The sequence below is a fragment of the Mirounga angustirostris genome, unplaced genomic scaffold, assembly GCF_029215605.1.
Source record: "Mirounga angustirostris isolate CCGP_5_RB_7025 unplaced genomic scaffold, mMirAng1.0.hap1 SCAF_10, whole genome shotgun sequence".
In the NCBI taxonomy this organism is placed as follows: Eukaryota; Metazoa; Chordata; class Mammalia; order Carnivora; family Phocidae; genus Mirounga; species Mirounga angustirostris.
In genome coordinates, this window is record NW_026991718.1 from 95,892,323 (window position 1) to 95,913,305 (window position 20,983).

At 47.7% G+C, this 20,983-nt stretch overlaps 1 protein-coding gene across 1 annotated transcript in view; it reads left to right on the forward strand.

Moving 5' to 3' along the window:
* Window positions 1-520: 520 nt before the first annotated feature.
* Window positions 521-20,983, forward strand: part of BFSP1 (beaded filament structural protein 1) — a 38,443-nt gene continuing 17,980 nt past the window's right edge. Inside the window, exons 1-4 of the mRNA XM_045883813.3 lie at window positions 521-1,037; window positions 6,219-6,279; window positions 15,823-15,918; window positions 18,365-18,457. Coding sequence (XP_045739769.1) covers window positions 664-1,037; window positions 6,219-6,279; window positions 15,823-15,918; window positions 18,365-18,457 — 624 coding nt within the window. The 5' untranslated portion in view covers window positions 521-663. The remainder of the gene's footprint in view (window positions 1,038-6,218; window positions 6,280-15,822; window positions 15,919-18,364; window positions 18,458-20,983) is intronic.

Below are 20,983 nucleotides of genomic sequence, written 5' to 3' on the forward strand. Positions count from 1 at the left end.
CTGTTTCTTAAGTTATTGTACAAAGAATGTTTTCTCACAAATATGCATAGGTGTTAGTAAGAACTCGCTTGCAGCACGCATCACAGTTTTTTCGAGATGGGCCATTTATTTTGCATCCGTGGTTAAGAACCCCTAACAAAAAAGAGGGTTCCTAAACGTCATGTTGTAATTATGCAAAAGCACTGCTTAAGTAATCAGGAAAAAAGTGGTATTGTTGAAAAGGTCTATAATTGAGAGCTTGACGCAAAGAGAGGAGACAAAGAGAGAGGTCCTCGGGCTTTTGAGCTAGTCCAAGTTTAACAAGCTCCCTTGGGCTTCCTTCACAATTCCCAGAGGAAGCAGTCATGCCTCTCTTGTCCTCCTGACCCTCCATTCAATCATAAAGCAACAGGCTTTAACAATCACAGAACAAAAACCTCATTGCCCAATTTAACCTTCCAACCCCCAGAGCTGTATGGTCCCCTAATCCGGCGCACAAAAGCAGGCCCGCTGCTCTTTTATTCTTCCGGAGGCTGGGCGCAGTGTTGAGCTCAACAGCTGACCAGCTCTGGAACGTCCCAGCAGCGTGCCGGCGGGGGGCCCCCGATGTTTATTTAGCCGCCAGCCGCCTCGGCGCACGGCCTCCGGGAGCCGGCTTCGCGCGCGCTCGCCCGCACAGGAGCCATGTACCGGCGCAGCTATGTCTTCCAGACCCGCAAGGAGCAGTACGAGCTCGCCGACGAGACGACGCGCGCCGCCGAGCCCGACAGCATGGTGGAGGGCCGGGCGGGGGCGCCCAGCCTGGCAGCGCTGCAGGGCCTCGGCGAGCGCGTGGCCGCCCACGTCCAGCGGGCCCGCGCGCTCGAGCAGCGCCACGCCGTTCTCCGGCGGCAGCTGGACGCTTTCCAGCGCCTGGGCGAGCCGACCGGCCCGGAGGACGCCCTGGCCCGCCACGTCGAGAGCAACCACCAGCGCACCCGGGACCTGGCGGCCGAGCGCGCGCGGCTGGAGCGCCAGGGCGCGGAGGCGCAGCGCGCGCTCGACGAGTTCCGCAGCAAGTAAGCGGCGGCCGCGCGCGCGCGGGGGGCGGGGTGGGGGGGGGGGAAACGGAGGCAGGGCGTGGGCGGTCGCCTGGCGACCCAGGACCTCGTCCCCGCAGGGGCCGCGCGCACGCGCGGTGCCTCTCCCTCACCCGGGACCCCTTCCCTTCCGATGGCACTTCGCAGTTTGCATGAAGTGGTATCATGTAATGTGCTTTAAAATTTCGGTCTAATTTACATGCAATAAAATGCACAGGTTTGGGGGCGCCTGGCTCTCTCAGTTGGTAGAGCATGCCACTCTTGATCTGGGGGTTGTAAGTTCGAGCCCCACCTTGGGCGTAGAGAATACTTAAAATTAAAATCTTTTTAAAAATGTAAAGGTGTTAAGTGCATAGTTCAATGAGTTTTGACAATGTATGTACCCATGTAACTACTCAAACAAGCAGGGTATTTCCACCACCCCAGAAAGTTCTCTCCTGTCCTTTCCCAGTCACCCTGCACCCCTCCCCCACGAAAAACCTGGAGGCACCCAGTGTTCTGATTACTGTCACCAGAGATTAATTTTGTGTGTTCTGGAATTTCACAAAAATGGAATCTTACAGATGTGCTCTTATATGTCTGGATCCTTTTGCACAGCACAGTGTTTTTGAGATGTATCCATGTTATTTGATCCTCACAGCCTTATCCTGTAATAGACGGTACTGCACCTGTTTTGCAGATGAGGAAACTAAGGCTTCGATAGTGTCAAGATTTGGGGCAATGTCACTCAGCTAGTGCCTTGCTGCACTGGGATGGAGTTCAGGTCCTGGGCATGCTAATCATCTTTACTGCATCACAGCTGCTACCTGGACATTATTTCAATGTGTGTCCTCTAGCGTCTTGCTACTTGAAGTGTGGTCCATGGACCAGCAGCATTGCCATCACCCAGGAGCTGGTTAGAAATGGAGTTAAGCTTGAAATTTCAGAAACCTTGGTCCAGAGCATGGTCCCGTTTTCCACAGAATGAATAAGATGATAAGATCACCTGAAGAACTTAAAAAGAAAAAAAGATGCTCAGCAATTTGCCACCATCCTCCCAGGTTATAAATGCATGTGCTCTTTTACTCTGCAGGGGCCACCTCAAGGAATTCATTCTTTGGTGCTCCAGCAAGTATAAAATGGCATGCCCGTATTGCAGTGTGATCTGCAATAGCAAAAGCCTGGAACGAACCTAAATGCCTATTCATAGATAGTCAGGTTATCAAATTGTGCTTCATTTATGCAATGGAATGCTACGCAATTGTAAAACAAGGGAATAGTGTGTTACTATCATTTACTTTAAAAAGAAGGGGGAGAAGAGCAGAATTTTTTGCTTGCATAAGGAAAAAGAGAACACAAGCAGACACATGCAAAAACCTAATGACACTGGTTACATGTGGAGGACCAGGGAGTAGGAACTGGGCAATGAGAGCAGAGGAGACTTTTAATGGAACAGTTTTTTATGTAATTAAAAAAATTTGTCTAACCACATAAGAGATTTATTCATTTAAAAGTTATATAAATTAATTTAAAAATACAGATGGCCAGGCCCCACCCTGGAACTCAGGTGTGGCCCAGAAATGTTAAGTTTTATGAGCTCCACTGGTAATTCCAGTGAAAAGCCAGGTTTGGGGACCCCTGGTCTAGGGTAGCCAGAGGGTCTTCTGCAAACATGCTCTATGTCTGAGTCCCACATTCTTAATCTGAATCATGGGCAGGTTATTCAACAAAATGTACTGAGCATGTTTATCAGATCATACTCACTGAGCATGTTTATCAGATCATACTCATTGATTTCATTCCTTTTTTTTTTTTTTAAGATTTATTTATTTGAGAAAGAGAGAAAGCGAAAAAACAGAGCAGGAGTGGAGGGGGAGGGGAAGGGGCAAGGGCAAGGGCAGAGGGAGAGGGAGAAGCAGATTCCCTGATGAGCAAGGAGCCCAATGCAGGGCTTGATCCCAGGACCCTGGAATCATGACTGGAGCTGAAGACAGACGTGTAACCGACTGAGCCACCCAGGCGCCCCTCATTGATTTCATTCCTATTTCATTCTGGGTTTGATCCATAGAAACAGATTTGGAGCTGGAAGAAGGGATCTGGAAATCCACCTGTTATCGCCCTTCATGGGAAAACTGAGGCTTGGAGAGGGCCTGTGGGTGGCAGGACTTGAATTCGGGTTTTCTCACTCTATACTTTCTAGAATACTGTGTCTTGGAGAGGATCCATTCTTGGATTCCTGTGGAGTGAGACCTAGAGATAGGATCTCATTCAAATGAAGCGCGTGTTTTCTAAAGCAAAGGGAAGCGTGCACTGGTTCAGACACCAAGGGCAGCTCCATGGGCCAGCAGGAAACCCTGGATCCCAAAATGGTCTTTACCTAGGCATTAGGCCCCAGTGATTTGGCTGGGTGGGCATGACTCCCTTGAGCCCCTCATTGAAGGAGTGGCCATGTTGAGTTTTCCTTGTCTTTTCCTAATTTCACTTGGTTCTGAGTTAGATGTCATAGCTATGTCTTCATAGCTGTCCCTTCCAGCTCTGTGATATATTTAGTAATTCCCGTTAATTTATTCCCTCCCATTGCCCCCTTGGAGATACTTTGATATTCTGACTGAGGTATTGGGATTTGAAAATGATTATGAAAATCATACCCATCCACAAGCATGGGTACACACTTACACCAAGTTTGGTTTACATCCCAGAGGTGAGCTGATGGCTAACCAAAGCCAGGTGAAAATAATGCAGAAGTAGGAGGGTATATGCAGCCTTGGTAGGCATATTCTCTACTTGGATAGTTGAATAATTTCAAAATCAGGTTTTCAGCACATCAGACAAAGACTAAATAAAACAAGAATGAAATAAAAACAAATAAAACTACCAAAATATATTGATGAATACAGTCAATTGTCTAAATTGTTAAAAACCAAAAATAATTATGTAAAACAATCAAATAATTGAAGCCAAAGTGTTTTTTCACTTTATGAATTCTTATCATGAATTCTTTATAATGAAATCACTTGTCTATAATATCTAGACTTGTCTTCACAGCGTGAAAACTACCCACGATAACATGTTACTGCATTATTTATCAAACATGTTTTTAAGCTACAGAAATTCGTAGATGTTTCTAGCAGGAAAGAGCAATGAGAAAATTTGGAATTTGTTCACAGTTTTATTCTCAAAGCTAACTATTAGCTATTAAAAAATAATTTCTGGCTCCATTAGAGCCACACACAAAAGAAACTGCTAAATGTGACATCCTGGTGGGAAACGTAAAGCTTTGCCTACTGGTTATAACAGCTTCTTAGGTGGCTTTAGACCTGGGAGCGTGCACAGTGCACATATTTCTAATTACTCTTCCCTGAAGTCAGGACTCTCTAATTCCGCTAGAAAACCAGCTGCATGGTTTTCTAGCACCTCTTTCAGTACTTGACTTGAGCCCATGGCATGGGTGTGCAAGGGCTCTGAAAGCTATGCTCTGTGGGTTGGGCTGAATGCTAATTAGGATTAGTTTCAACCACAAGTGGCATAAACTCCAAAGTGATATTGGCTTGACCAGGATGGATTTCTCTCTTGCGTAAGGTCTGGCCTAGCAAGCAGCTCAGCATGCCACTCTATAGTATTTGAGGCTCAGAAGTCTGTGCCTGGCCTTCAGGGAAGCAGCATCTATGTTTCAGGGGCAGGATGGAGGAAAGGATGCAGAAGGACATACCCACATCATCTCTTATCAAAGATATTTGGAGACTGCCACAGACTTATGCTTACATATTGGTCAAGACTTGGTCACATGGCCACACCTAGCTGCAAGGAAGGCTGGGAAATGTAGTTTTCCCTCTAGGCAGCCCTGTGCCCACCAAACATCAAGGGCTCTGACTCCTGGAAGAAGGCCAGAATGGATATTGGGGCCAACTTACAGGGAACAAGGGGGGAGTCATTTGGGAAGGGGACTTATCTCTTTCTTAAGGGGATAAAATTCCCCCTAGAGGGACACTCTTTGAACAGAATGATTTCTGGGGTTTCTTTGCCTCCTTGATCCCTATCATTTTCTACAAGTCCAGGGAGGAAGGTGACTAGGAGGAAAACTACACCCATTCCTAGTATCTGTTGCATTATCAATTTTGTTTAATTATGTTTAAATTTGGAGGGTCTCTCTGCTCTACCCAGGCAGCGTGGTGTGGCTATCAGGGCATAGTTTTTGGTGCTAGATTCAAGTGTGAGTCCTGACTCCATCCCTCCTTTAGTTTGGAGTCTTCCAGAAGCCAAGCCCGATCAAGGGGTTTGACGGCTGGTAGCTTATCTGGAAGGTGACCTCAAGGAGCAAGTTTGGGGAGTGAGGAAGTGAGGCAGGAGGGGAAGGCAGAAAACACCGAGTGCATTAGCCAGCAAATTAACATCGTGGGCACCTGGAGCTAGCATGCCAGATGGAGAAACACTTCAGTTGTCCTAGCTGAGGGTGAGGGAGCCGGGCTATTTATGTACCCACTCACCTTCTGTCAGAGGTTGAGGGCTGCCCCAGGGGCACTGACTCTGCCCTGTCCAGCCTGCCCTGCCCACTGGCCCAGAGCAGGCCTTTGGTGTGCAGGGGCGAGGGCACAGAGATGAGGGTGAAGTGGCCGGGGCAGCTGCCCGAGGTCAAGGCCAGTTTCTCAGCCTCAGTTTCCTTATCTTTCACCTGGGGAGCAATGATAACTGCTCTCTTCCAGGGTTTTGTAAGGATTAAATGGCATAATCCAGAAACACTGACACATGTGGATAAATACAAGAGTACAGACAACCCAAACAAGGTCAGGTTAAGGGCGTTTGTTGCAGGTCATGTAGGGCAGCCTCTGTGCCACTGCGGTGCTTGGGTTAGGGGTGTGTGGAGATACAATTCCTTCATCCTTGAGCTGGCTGGGTGGGGGGGATGGGCCTCCAGGCTGGGGGACTCCTGTTCCATTCACCGTTCCCCGGTAGCCCCGTCTGTGGGGGCTACAGCAGCACTCTGCGCATGCGCCAGGCTGTGGCAGAGGTTGGGGCGCCAAGGGCTCGGCAGTGCCGCCTTAGCTACTATTTTAACCTTAGGGACCTCTCCTTAAAGAGACGGCATAGTACTCATCTCAGATGAAACTTAAGCGCTGATTGTGTGATCATCACGTATGGAATCACGGAAGTTGTCCAACTTTTGCTTATGTGTCCCATTTGCAGGTATGAAAACGAATGTGAATGTCAACTGCTCCTAAAAGAAATGCTGGAACGGCTTAACAAGGTGAGCTGAATACGAACTTGAGTTTGAGTCCAGACTTGAGTTTGAGAATGGAACTTAGTGACTGAAATGACTGTCACACACCTTCTCTCTGTGTCCTTTTAGGGTTCACCTATTTCTTTTGCTGTCACTCTCTTTCTTGATTCATAATTTTCAAGTAAGTCTTTGTGTGAACTCACACACCCAAGACACACAATTCTCTCCCGCAACACACGGGGTCTCACGAGAGAACCTTAGATGTTAAGCTTAATGGGTTGTCCTAGGCTATTCAAACATGGCAGCATTACAATACCAGCTCTGGTTGTGTCGTTCAGATGTGCTGGTTCCAAACACACCAGACTGAAGAAACTTGCTTTGGGCAGTGGTTATTGGGATGCAAGGATGTCTACTCTGTTGGCTGAGAGTCTCGAGATTGCTCTTCTGCAGGAGAACTCTCAGAGAATAGAGGAAGAAATTTCCACTTCCCTTCAGGCTCTCCTTTCTCAGAGTCTGGAGAGTAGCCATGTGGGGGCCACCAGGGATTCTGAGCTTCTTGCTGGAGACCCTCCTGCAGAGTCCTGCGGGGTTGTCCTTTGCAGGGAATTTCCTTCTTCAGATCCTCCATCATCATCCTAATTGATTGGATTTTCTGCTCTAGCCAGGGGAACTCGACTACCAGATGGAATAATCCCAGATCTCAGAGGTTGGACAAAAGCAGGGATGGCAGATAGCTGTCATTTCAGAGCTCAAATGTCCGAGCAGAAAGACCCATGGAGACTATTTCATCAAAGGGTTGCTTATAAAGGGCACATGGCTGATTGTCCCCTTTCCCTCCCTTCCACACCTGTAATTCCTCATCAGAATTACTGATCAAACAGAGCACCTTTCCCTGCCATGCCCAGATGTGGCCTTAGGATTCTTCACGTGGAGCTCCAGGCAACCACTACAGATAGTCGGCATTGGCTCAGGATGTTTGCCAGTCCCTGGCTTTGTCCAACCTCTGCTGTCTAGGATTAGTCTGCTAACTGGTGGGAATGTTAGAACCATAACCTAGGGAAACCGAATTTTGTTTTGTCTATGTTATTTACCACATGATGCTCCTATGCCCTTCCCTGTGTGAGCATATGATGTATCATTCAAACCAAGACACTGTGTGGAAGGAGGTACTGTCAGTAATTATCAAGGTCAATTAGTAGAAACTGGGATTGTCTCAGGCCAGCCACTGTGTGAACACCCCAGATAGAAACACAGAGGTGGAGGTGAGAGTGTGCTTAGGAGAGCCCTCAGTGCCCAGACTCAGTGATTGGTCTTGTATTGGTTTGGGCCATGATGGCCCCAAGCCTGTTAAAAGTTGAGCTGGGATTTGGGTGTTATTAGCATCAGACATCACCCTGTTGTTCTGCTGATACTCGTAGCTCATCCCCATTCTTGTTTTGGGTGGTGATCCCGGCTGCCAGATGGGGCCGCCATCTTGTCCATAGACCACTGCTTTCAGGGACATAGGTGCCTTACACTGTTCACTTAGATGCCAGTTTAGCAGCCCCTCCCCAACACCACCACATTTTGCTTTGTGAGTATTTGTCCTCACTGAAAGCAGGGGTCCCTCTGGACTTATTTTATGGTTGTCGCTCATGCAGTCCCATCACGGGCACTCTTCATAGAGGAGGGAGAAAGAGTGTAGTCCCTCTTTTTAGCTTTGGTGGGAAGTAACACTGGATTTAAAAACAAGCTCCAGGGCGCCTGGGTGGCTCAGTTGGTTAAGCGACTGCCTTCAGCTCAGGTCATGATCCTGGAGTCCCGGGATCGAGTCCCGCATTAGGCTCCCTGCTCAGCGAGGAGCCTGCTTCTCCCTCTGACCCTCCCCCGTCTCATGTACTCTCTCTCATTCTCGCTCTCTCAAATAAATAAATAAATCTTTAAAAAAAAAACCAAAAAAAACCAACAACAAGCTCCAGCCTTCTGTTGTCGTTCTCTTATTACAAAAGCAAGACATATTTGCAGGTAGAAAAATAAGGTATTGGAGATAAGGCCAGGGAAGGGAAAGGCCTCCCTTTGTGACAGACAGTGAGGACAATTGGAGTATCAGTGCCATGAGAATGTTACAGAAGTTCTGGGGAAAGATGCTACCAGGAACTCGGGCCAGAGCTGGTGCAGGGCATCGGCGTGGCTCTTCCCTGGGCCAGGGGAAAGACACTTCTGCTCACAAGCGAGTGTCCAGTCCAAAAACGGAGAGCGGCCCAATAATAGGACCCTTCATGCCACTATCGAGTATCTATGAGACTTTGGGGGAATTTCCTTATCTCTCTGAGCTGCGGCTTCTTCCATCTCTGAAGTAGGAGCAGTAATGGTTGCCACCACCATGGAGTGGATGTCTATCGACATGCACAGTAAGAATGAAGTGACATAATAGTGTCTGTGACTTGCCTGTCACAACTATTATTACAGAGCCCTTGATGTGATGGATGCCAGCTTCGTTTCCCCAGAGTGTGGGATTCATGACTCTGGTGGAGTGGGAGGTGATTTTAGATGGTGAATGAAGGAATAATTTTCTAGCAGCTGTGAATTTATTTTCATGATTACCTCTTCTCGATAGCAGGTGACATCAAAAAGTTCCTTTTTGAAGGCATATAAGTAGATGAAGCAATTTGAGGAAAAATACCGAGTGACTAATAACACAGGTGGCGCCTGGTTGTAGCAGAAATCATGAGCACTGCATATGATGCGGGGAGTTGGCCGTATCCACGCACCAGCTTGGAGCTTTGGCACAGTTTTGTGGTTCTTTATTCTGCCCTCAGAAACGACCCCGTTCAACCCCTCTGTTGCCAGTGAGGAGCCTCACCCTTGGTGAGGTTCAGTGACTTTGGAGCCCAACAGCCCATCCTTGGCATGTGTGGTCAGAAGCCTTTTGTGCACATGGCTCATTCTCTGCCTCCCAAGGACAGTCGGGGAATCTCTGTCTCTCAGGAGGCAGACACAAGGCCAGAGTCCCTGGGTGAAGATGACCCCTGCACGCTTGACGTTGGTGCCCCATCCCTATCCTGTGGGCCACCCCTGAGGTCACACAGACATGCTGAGCACGCTGGCTGGCTTCCTGCATGTGTCTGGCTGATGCGCAGGAGGCGTAGCCTGGACGTGTGGGCCTTCGCACCCCGGGAGCAACCCTCGGCTGCTGAGGGGTGGGAGTAGGTGGATGAGCTCCCCAGCTGCCCCACAGCTCATAGCAACAGTTCAGAGGTGAGTTCTACAGTCTCTCCAAGGGTCCTCAGCACTACTGAGGTGTGGCTGTCCACAGTGGTAACCTGCTCATTATACACCTTCCTTGCCTTTGTTCCTTTCCCTGGATCACTTCCTCCCTTCCAGAGCTTCCTGGAGTGAACAACATGTACCCAATCCTTGCTTCACAGGAACTCAAGGGGTTGGCCAGGAGAAGGCTGGACCTTCTTGTTCTCTGTCCATCGAGATGGTCACGTGAGAAGGTAGAAATGGAGGAGTACATTCACGTCTGGTTGGCTGGTCATATCAGTGATTTTGGCTGACAAATCTTTGAGTGCCTACCTACATCAGATCAACATGGTTTCAACTGTCAGCTCCGTGTCAGTGCCCCTTTCCTTTGGTCTTGTGGAAGGGATTCATGCCTAGATGTGGCTGTGGAAAATGGGGTAGAGGAGAAACCACTGACCCAGTCTTTGAACCATGCTTGGAAAATATCACAATGTATGTTGACGGGAAGGATTGCTTCTGCTTTCACCAGACTGTCATCTGTTAATACTGCCCATGTCATTACATCTTCAGAACAGAGCTCCTGTATTTTTAACAGCCAAAAAATCTAAAGCAAGCCACTCTTTGCTAGGCACTTTGAAATGATATAAATGTCTCAACATACCACTTACATACTTTGGCCAAAGTTATTCAGATTTTAAGACTTTTGATGCAGTAAGAATTCTTGATGACTTTTAAGTGTCTGGGTTTGGCTAACCTCTGGGACTCGTTGTCTCTCTTTGAATATATGGTTATCAGTCCCAATAATGCCCAGTGTTGCTTATCTTAAGGAAACTATAAGGAGGCTTTAAGATTTCTCTCCTTTTTTCTTTAAAATCCCCAGAATTTTAAAATGATGTGGGTTCTAGTCAAATGCTTTCACTTAAAAACAATTTTTTAAGAAGTACCTAAAACTGCCATATATGCTTTTCCACGCAATTTGTGTATCTTCAGTGCATCCGGGGAAAGGGCAAGAAGCAAGGGCATTTGGGGAAGGGGCATGGAGCCTTTGTTTTCAGGGCTACAGGGCTTCATTTACCTAAGAACAACTCTGAGGCTGGAGACGAACTTCCAGAACTTCCGGAATTCAGGATGGTGATGGGGGTGGGGAGGCTGGAGAACAGAAGGGCAGAGGAGGAACCAGGAGGTATGCAGAGGGAGAGAAGGTGAGGCAGTGGGAAGACAGGGAGTAGAGCTCTAGAACAGACTCAGCACCGTCCTCCAGGCCAGCCTTAGCCCCGGGAAGGAAAGCAAATCTACAATTTTTGGGAAGGTTTTTGACAACCAAGGTTGAAGTGTTTTTTAATTAAACCCTAATTAACTAGACATCTCAATGAACTTGAATACCCATTCTTGAGCAGCTGCTTAGATGCTGGATTTGAGGCTGGGTAAAGATATAGGCAGTTGGGTTTTTAGTGGGATTTCTGGTATCTGTAAATGGATTGGCAGGCTGATTCTTCAAAGGCACATTGGGCTCTAGTGACTTCTCTACTCTCTTTCTCAAAAAAATGGTTTAGATCAGTGATTCTGAAATCTCCGTGTGGACCAGCAGCACCTGGAGGGCATGTTACAATACAGACTCCTGGGTCCTGACCCCAGAAATTCTGACCCAGTAGGTCTGGGATCTGCCAGATATTTTGTACTCTGCATCATTTTACATTTCTCATTATCCCTAGCTGTCATTGACCACACTTTGAGAACCACGGGCCTAGATTGCCAACACATACAACATCAGGGTTGGAATGTTTTCTAAAATTAGACTGTTGACACAGAGTCTACATTTGGAAAAAATCTAGATGCTGCTGCTGGTAGAGCTTTTGAAAATGCAGCTGACAGCATCCAAAGCATAATAAAAACACAAGCGTCCACACATTCTGACTTCTGGTGCAAACAAAAGAGAGTACTCCCAATTGAATCCTCCCCCCCCCCCCCCACCAGCAACTGTACATTCCAGGGGCACCTACTCACCTTCGCGAGTGTTGGGGTCAGTTTGTCAGATGATTGTCCTCAAAGCAAGAGAATGTGCTGCAGAAGCATCTGTGTAATCCCTATTTTAAGGATAAATATCGGCTGGCCTTTATTATCACCCATGAGTCATTTTAAAGGCTTGGCTGTCACCTCTTAACTAGTAGAGAGAAGCCCAAGACAGACTCCAGTCCTGTTGTTTCCCATTAGCTTCCACTAACTAGTTGCATGACCCACTGGTCAGTCTGGCCTCAGCCTGTCCATCTGTAAGGAGAGACTCTAGTTTCTGAGCTGTGTTTCCCTCTCAGGGAAGAGGGCTGCTGGGGGCTTGGGGGGGCCTGGCCCCCTACCCTACTGCGATCATGTCCTTCCAGAAGCATGCCTCTGCTTTGCCCCTATACACTGGCATCCTGGGATATTTTGTTTGAAAGATGACACATGTAACTTAGGAAACATCTGAGGTCTAATGACCTAAAGGGTCCCTTCTATTTCTAAAATTGCGAGTGTTTGATCCCTTTAGAAGTCATGACACAAAGCGTCCTTGAAACCCTATTTCCAGTTCCTCAGCCTTGGTGATTATGGATTAATCGTGGATGAGTTTTTGGTAAAAATGAAGATGTTTGAGAATTCTCCGCCTCGTTTCATCCTCAGCAATCTTAAGAGGGGTGTGGTGGGAGGGTGGGGATAAGGGTACTGGGGAGGGAGGGTAGAAGGCTATCCAGAAGGACTGGCTCAAGGTCTTTGACCAGCTCTGCCCCAAACTGAGCCATGCCCCTCCAAGGGGTGCCCCATCCACAGGGTTGAGAATCACTTCCACACAGACCACTGCTCCTGAAGGGAATGGAGCTGCATCCCCACACACTCTGACTGTCCTTCCCATCACTGGGGTCCTGGTAGGACTGTCGGTGAAGTGGATGGTCATGTGACCCATGTTGGCCATCACAGCACTCTCCCAGAAATGTGACTCAAGGGGACACAGAGGCGAATTCATTTGTAGCCGGTCATCCTGAGGGAAGAGCCATTACCTCCTGCTGCTAGAGTCCTGGGACTGCCCTGCTTTCTGTCCTTCTTGAGACCTGGCTACCTTTCCTTTGGAGTCTGTAAATTATCCTGGCTCTTTCTGGTTCCGCAGCCCTTTCCCATTGCTGGAAAGACCCCTGGGATTTCTTTGTATCACCATTTCTCTCACGAAGGGGCTTCACCAGGCTCATGTGATAATTCTGGGTAATTCAGAGAGCCAGGACCTCCCGGGAACCTGCTCACTTGCCCTGGGGAATGAACATCTTGATTGTACAGGTGCATCCGTTGAGTTTCCACGGGTGGGCAGTGTGCGTCTTCTGAAGGAAGAAACAGTGCTGTTGAGGTTTCACTGAACTCTGAAGTACTGTCCCCGTAACACAGGATTGGAGGACCCATCGTGAAACCCTGAGGGCAGAGCTCATCAAAAGTCAGCGACTGGTTAATTCATTCATCAAAAGAATGAGCCCAGAAACTGAGGGCCCAGAGTTAGTTTTCACATTAATTTAGTTCAGACAGTTCAGAGCCCCGTACCTGGAGCTGTGCATCCCTGTTTTGTAATTTGGTCCATTCTCTTACTTCTGATTAAAAAAAAAAGACTTCAGACTCTGTGTGCGTCTTTCAAAGGGTGAGATTTTTTACTATGCTCTTGCTTCTCCCGGCGGGCAGCAGAGGCCCAGCTCCGGGCCCGGAAGTGAGCAAAGCCTGGGGAAAGCAGAGAAGAGTCCAGGGGCAGTGGGCAGGGAACCAGCTCCAGGTTGGGGTCCTTCTCTCCTTCTGTCTGAGGGTTCACTCCCTACTTGGTTGCTCATTGTTGGCCTCCCTGGTACCCATCAAGGGACTTCAGAATCTTCAGAGAAATGAGAGAAACTGGGGGCATTCGCCCTGGGGCAGAAACCTGGAGGAGACACTGAGGAAGGATAGAATGCTCCCTTGTGCCCAAAATTAATCCTGTAGAGCTGCATTGTCCTGCTCGGGAGCCACCAGCCACGTGCGCTGGGGGCGATCGAAACACTGGAAGTTCAAATCGAGATGCGTTGTAAGGGTAAAATGCACACCAGGTTTCAAAGACCTTGCCTGAAAAAAAAAATACTGTAAAATATCTCATTAATAACTTTAAAATTATTGATTACATGGTGAAAGGATAATATTTTGGGTATATTGGGTGAAATAAAATATATTATTAAAATTGCTTTCACCCATTTCTTTTCATTTTATTTAATGTAGCTACCAGAAAATTTTAAATTATGCCTGAGACTTGGACAGTGCATATTAGGATAGCTTATTTCATTTTTATTTGCATAAGTCTATGCAAAAAGGAATGCTTTAAGATACACGCCTGGCAGTTGCCAGTTGACCCAGTTGATTTTGTAGAACTCTGAAGTTCTTTTAGGATAAACTCAGGGGCGCCTGGGGTGGCTTAGTCGGTTAAGCAGCCAACTCTGGATTTTGGCTCAAGTCCTGATCTCAGGGTCGTGGGATTGAGGCCCATGTCGGGCTCTGTGCTCAGCATGGAGTCTGCTTCTCCCTCTCCCTCTGCTCCTCCCCCTGTTCACGCTCTCTCTCTAAAATAAATATAGTCTTAAAAAAAAGATAAACTCAAAGTTCTTTTTGGTAGATAAAATAGCCTCAGAAGTTTGAGTTGAGTGGGATGATTAGCTGCCCCCCCCCCCCATCTTGCTCAAGTTTCAGGCCAAATTCACACAGGCATGTATTTCTTAATGAAGCGTTTATTCTGATGTAGGCCTGAAGTTCATACAGCCTGTTTTCTAGTCTCATGAAGTCCCAGCTCTCTGATGTGGTGGGTGCTGAGGCTGCACTTGCGCAAAAAGCTCATTCAAGGCAGGTGATCCACTGGAGTCGGAATCCAGGTATCTTCTTTCAGCATCTGGCAATCACAATCTTCCCACACCAGTCATCTTTTTAGGAATGATTAAGGAATCAAGTGTCTTTCCAAGGACTGCAGGCAAAGGCCTCCCTGGAATCTAAATCCTTTTAGTGATAGGATATTTTGGTATGTCTCAAAATATCTTGGCCAGTGTTCATGCCTGACTGTTTTAACTCTGCTCACGCAAGGATGGAGAAGTCTTAAATGTGTTATCCACCTTTATCGACGAAAGCCCATGGCTGCCATTCATCATACTTTTTAACAAGTCATTAATAAGTCGGTAAGAAAGTCATTTGGCAAGGCCTCAGGTATTGGCAAGTGTGCACGGCAGAGATGTCTCAGGAGAGTGACAGTCTTGAGGACCCCAAGTAATGCTCACCGGTAGTATCATGCTGGATTGCTACAGCCTTAAGGGAGTTCCAGCCATCACAGCACTATCTTATCTTTTTTAAAGATTTATTTGAGAGAGAGAGAGAGAGCATGCATGCACGAGCAAGGGGAGGGGGAGAAGCAAACTCCCAGCTGAGCAGGGAGCCCGATGCGGGGCTCGATCCCAGGACCCTGGGATCATGACCTGAGCCAAAGGCAGCCGCTTAACCGACTGAGCCACCCAGGGCCCCCATAGCACTATCTTATCAAGAGCACAATATTTAGTTTACCCAAACAAGAGCAACGAGATGAAAGTCAGTGAACTATCAGAATGTTTGGTGAGAACACTCAGCCTTGTGTCCTAAGTGTCATGTCCAATTTTAAAGGAATAAATACTGTTTACCACAGCACTCATTAAAAAAATGCATTTTGTGTTAAAGATACATAGCATCAGGGTAAGTGTCAGCAGTCCTTGGGAGAAAACTATTAAAATGAAGTTTTCGGTGTTACCAGAAAACTCTTTCTTAGTCTTAGAAACTCAACTTCCTGATGATGAGATATAGAACAGATATAGATGTAACTTAAATTTTAAGGCTGTTGTTATGTAACTGCATCCTAATTTTCTCCCTGATTTTTCTAGATCAAGGTTTTGCAACCATGGCACTATTGACATTTTGGACTGGAGAATTCTTCGTTGTGTGGGGCTGTCCTGTGTATTGTAGGATATTTAACAGCATCCCTGGCCTCTGTTCATTAGATGCCAGTTGTCACACCCCAGCACCCAAGTGGTAACAATTGGGAATGTCTCCAGATATTACCAAATGTCCCCTTGGGGGCAAAATCAATCTCTGTGGAGAATTATTCTAGACCAGGTCTAATGGGCTAACCCAATGCCTTACTAGAGATATGCAATCTCAGACACTCTCCCAGACCTACTGAACAAGACTATGTTTTAATAAGAACCCAGGAGGTCCGTGTGCCCATACATCTGGCTGATTTCACACCCATGTGCCAATACCTCCACTGTGCAGCCCTCCGAGTCAGATGTGTGACTCAGTTTCTCATTGCAGGAAGCTGATGAAGCCTTACTGCATAACCTACGCCTTCAGATCGAAGCCCAGTTTCTACAGGATGACATCAGTGCAGCAAAGGACAGGTACAAGAAGGTAACCATGAACCTTCTGAAGCCCTTCCCCCAGGTAACCCGGTTTGGGTTTGGCCAGACGAGGCCGGGGCACTTGTGGTTGACACATGAGCCTGCTACAATGGGTTCCTTTTGTGTGTATTGCCCCTGAACCAAGTGGGTGAGGGGTTGGTTGCTGGATGGCTCTTAGTGAGCAAGACATGTGCAGAGCAGGAGGGCAGTTGTGTGTGTGTTGGGGGAAGGGATTGGGAACACATGTCTGTTGAGTACATTACAATTCACAAAGTGATTTTGCTTAGATCCGTCTTGAGTAAGCTAGGACCTATCATTGTTTCAGCTCAGAAAATGCAGAAGTGCAGAAAATGTAACATATATATATTAGCTCTGCCTCCAAGCCAGTTAGTTGGCACTCGGGAGCTTTCTGTTGTGTAGCGCTCTGCTCTGCCTCCCACCCCCACTAGCTTCTCACAGGCCTGACTTTGGGGGGCCTTGGTGTACTGGACAAATCAAATCCTGGAGCTGTGTAACCATGGGCAAGTGGCCTTCCCACTCTGAGCTGCCATCTTCAACGTGCAAACACCAGACTCTCCTTCTGCACAGCAGTGTGGTTAACTGTAGCAGACTGGTGAGCCTGGCTTTGGTCCTGGGGGCTGACCTCTCTGGTGGGCTGTGGCCTCCTTCCAACTGCCAGTATCCGCAGCTCTGTCTCTGGACGCTCTCCAGGCAGTGGAGGGTGTCTCTGCCTCACGGAACGTGTTGCCCCTGGAACAGCCTCAGCCAGTGATGGATGTGCATTGGTGGATTCATACCCCAGCTCCCTCTCACCGGCTGTTCTGCACGGTTCTGCACGGCTCCCAGGGATCCCCGCTAGGCCTGAGCACTGGGTGCCCACAGTGGTAACTTACCTGGTAACGTGCTCCTCATTGGCTGCCTTCCCTTTCCTGTCTCACTTCTCCATCCAATAACATTTCCTGGCACCTTCACCCACATAAACTGTTTGCACTCAGACCCGTCTCTCAGGGCCTGTATCTTAGCCAGTCCGGGCTGCTATAATAAAGTACCACTGTGGCTTAGAAACAACAGAAATTTGTTTCTTACAGTTCTGGAGGCTGGAACACTGAGCTGGGGGTGCCAGCAGGGCCAGGTTCCGGGAAGGGCCCTCTTCCTGGCTTGCAGACATCTGTCTCCTCACTGTGTGCTCACCTGGGCTTTCCTTGATGCCAACTCTTTGGTGTCACTTCTTCTAAGGGCACTAATCCCGTCACAGGGCCCCACCCTCATGACCCCATCTAAATCTAGTTATTTCCCAAAGGCCGCACCTCCACACCCCATCCCAGTGGGGCTTAGGTCTTCCATATGTGACATTTGGAGGGTCACAACGTTCAATCTCTACCAGTCTGCTTCTGGGGAAACTGAGGCAGCATGCAAGTATAGGTGAGACACTCGGTACAGCCTGGAGCCTGGTGCGTGCTCAGTAGGTATTAGACTCTCTTCCTGTCTCAGTGTGGACCTGCCTACGCCAATGGGAGGACCCATTGCTCACACCGAAGGGGTGATAATAGAGTTCACACTGCGAAGTTTCTGTGTATTATCTCATTGGTCCTAACACCAGACTCGTGAGTTAGTATCGTAGGGCAGGCTCCCCAGGAGCAGAGCCCAAGTGATGATTTTTGCGTGATTGCTGTATTAATGGTGAGCTTCCAGGAGGAGATGAAGGGGAATAGGGGCGCAGGGGTCTGGGGGCTTAGCTGGAGTCTGGCCTCAGCCTGACCCCATGGAGGGTTCTGGAGTATGATTGCTCCACAGGGTTGGTCCCACTTTGAGGCAAGAGGGTTGGCTTTTTGTATTCCTGTGCCAAGGAGTCAATGATTCGGGTCGGGGCGAGGTGGGTTTGCGGGTATTGCTTCTTGGACCATTGTCTGCCAAGGGCAATTCTCTGCGATGTGCTCTCACACACAGAGCTGGGCACAGGTGCTCTGCTGGGAAAGGGGATCAGGCACCGTGACCAGATTGGTAGTCCTCTTATATGCAAAGCCCTGAGCATTAGGTGGTTTAAATCACTTACTCAAGACCACATCCAGCTAGTAAGTGATTTAGTCTGGGATTGACTGACCATCCTTTGAACCACTGCCCTGTTCTGGGATCAGAAAGGGTCCTTTGTACCCTGTGGGGGCCTCTTTGTTCCCCGTCTCTGCTTTTCTCTCATAGCTGTGCCATCCTGGGCTCTAGGAAAACCAGCAGCAAAGCATCCATGTCACTGAAGGGAAATGGCGAGACCAATCAAGCCTCAGTTTCTTTATCTGCCCCCTTACTCTTGTGAAGATTAAAATGTCTGCTGCTCAGGTCACAGTCTGTCCTGTCTGTGACGGTGAACATGTGAAAGCATTCATCCCTGGGGTCACCTGGTCCTGGAGGCAAAATCTCAAGCAGCTCAGGTTTTAATGAGAATGCTTTCCTTCCCCCAACAGAATCTTCTGGAAATTCAGACCTATGTCACCATCCTGCAGCAGATTGTCCAGACCACCCCTCAAGCATCTGCCATTACAAGTGGGATGAGAGAGGTAAGAATCGGAGCCCCGGCTGCAGGGAAGGCACATCTGGGGATGCCTCTTACCCCCCCAAGGGCCTAGTTAACAGAGACCCAGGTGAGGCGTCAGGTCAGACTGGGCGCCGAGCTGCACTGGGCTCACTGGCCCCACTCTCACTCTGCATACATTTGAAGTTTACCCTTCTGTTCTTTTACTCAGACTGGGAACACTGGTGTTTAGACAGCTGAGGACACAAAGTGTGTCCCTGACCATTGTCTTAGGCATTTGTTCTTGAGTATTATGGGCTGCTCTTCCTTGTGTAGTTCATAAGAAACTGCCAGACTATTTCCCAAAGCGGTTTGCATCGTTGCAGCTCATCAGCAATGAACGTGTGAGAGTTTCTGTTGCTTTGTGTCGTAGGTCGTAGCCAGCACTGGTATGTCGGGGTTTGGTTTTGTTTTTGCTTTTTGCTCTTCTAACAGGTATGCAGTATATCTCACTGTGGTTTTAACTGAGTCCCCTGATGACTAATGACGTTGAGCATCTTTTCGTGGGCTTCTTTGCCATCTGTGTAGCTTCTTTGTTGCGGTATCTGATAAAATCGTTTGCCGATTTTTAAAAAATTGTCTGCTTTCTTATTTTCCTTATCAACTTGACCATGAACTTTGAATACAGAGAGCCCCCCACAATTCGTAACTGTATTTTCAAGGTCGGCCTCTGTTAATGAATATGTGAGTCTGTGGGATGAAAACTACGGGGGAAAAAATAAGAGATTACAGGAGCTGATTTTTTAAAAAATGTGAATTTGGATGTAAAAACCTTATTTCTGATATAACGTTCCACATTCCTTCTTCCTTTAGCTCTCTAGCTGCTGGCATAGTTTTTCCCTAATGTGGCTTAATGGATTTTGTGATGCCTAACCTGAGACATGTAAAAATCAACGGATAATAATGCAGATTATGACAAAAATGTCATGGTGCCCCTTTTCCAGAGGTTGTGTTAGGCTGATACAAGGTTTGGTGGACTGGTCAACTGGTGAGATTCTGGGTATTTTGCAAGGATGACTTAGGACAGTGGTGCTCAACCCTAGAGGCACTTGGACTCACCTGCAAGTCTGCCTAGACCACACCCAAGTCAGTTAATCAGCCGCCTGGCAGGTGGAGCCCTGACCCCCTCATTTAGAAGCTCCCAAAGCAGAGTGCAGACAAGCTGCAGGACCTGTGGGCCAGGGGAACTGGCTGCTTGAGTCTTTTTGTTTTAATTTTTTTATTATTTCAAAGCTGAAGAAACCCCAGCATTTGCTTTTAGAAGACACTTTATTATTATTTTTTTAAGATTTATTTATTTATAATCACTGTCAGAAGGCACAGAGCACATGTGGGAGGAGGGGCAGGGGGCGTGTCAGACCACACCCAAGTCAGTTAATCAGCCGCCTGGCAGGTGGAGCCCTGACCCCCTCATTTAGAAGCTCCCAAAGCAGAGTGCAGACAAGCTGCAGGACCTGTGGGCCAGGGGAACTGGCTGCTTGAGTCTTTTTGTTTTAATTTTTTTATTATTTCAAAGCTGAAGAAACCCCAGCATTTGCTTTTAGAAGACACTTTATTATTATTTTTTTAAGATTTATTTATTTATAATCACTGTCAGAAGGCACAGAGCTCATGTGGGAGGAGGGGCAGGGGGAGGGGCAGAAGGAGAGAAAGAATTGTAAGCAGGCGCCACCCTGGGCGTGGAGCCTAAGGCGGGACTCGATCTCACGACCCTGAGATCCTGACCTGATCCGAAATCAAGAGTCGTATGCTTAACTGACTGAGCCACCCAGGCGCCCCAGAGGACACTTTAAAACTCTGCCAAGGAAAGTTGCTTGTTCTTGGGAATATTTTCGTCCGAATTGCCCGCCAGTGACCATTTCAGGTGCCTGCTCTCCATATTGGTATAACTGAGGTTTCCACAAAGACCTAAAATAGCTTCTCCTGATGCCTTAATTTTCTTTGTCAGAGATTTCTTTCCAGATAGCTTATTTTTATCGTGCATACTCATTTTTCCCTCTGGTTCAAAAGTGTTTTACACCAAAGCACACCTTTTAAATCGTATCCTCTGTTTTCTTATAACACAATTCTTCTGAGTCGTAAGAATATAGAGAGTGTCTGGCCCCACTCTGAGAGCATCAGTGATCTTAGCGTCCTCTGGGAGCTAGTTAGAAGTGCAGAATCTCCAGCCTGAGTACAGACCCACTGAGTCAGAATCTGCCCTTTTAGCAAGACCTCCCTGGGAGAAACAGATTCAGAAAGCATCACATTCTTTATTAATCTGTGCTTAAAAATTCTATATATGAGATAGATGGTCCCTTTCAGGTTTGTTTCATTGACTCTTGTTACCTAGAAAATGTGTGAGTCACCTTTGCAAAATGAGGATACAGTTAGTGTTGTTCAAGGAACACCGCTCACCCGGTTAATGTGTCAGTAAAGCATCATGTCCGTGCCCTCTAGCCAGAGGCCACTGGAGATGCATCTGTGGTCAAATAAAGCTGGGTGAATTATTCACTGCAGCAAGGGAGGGGGT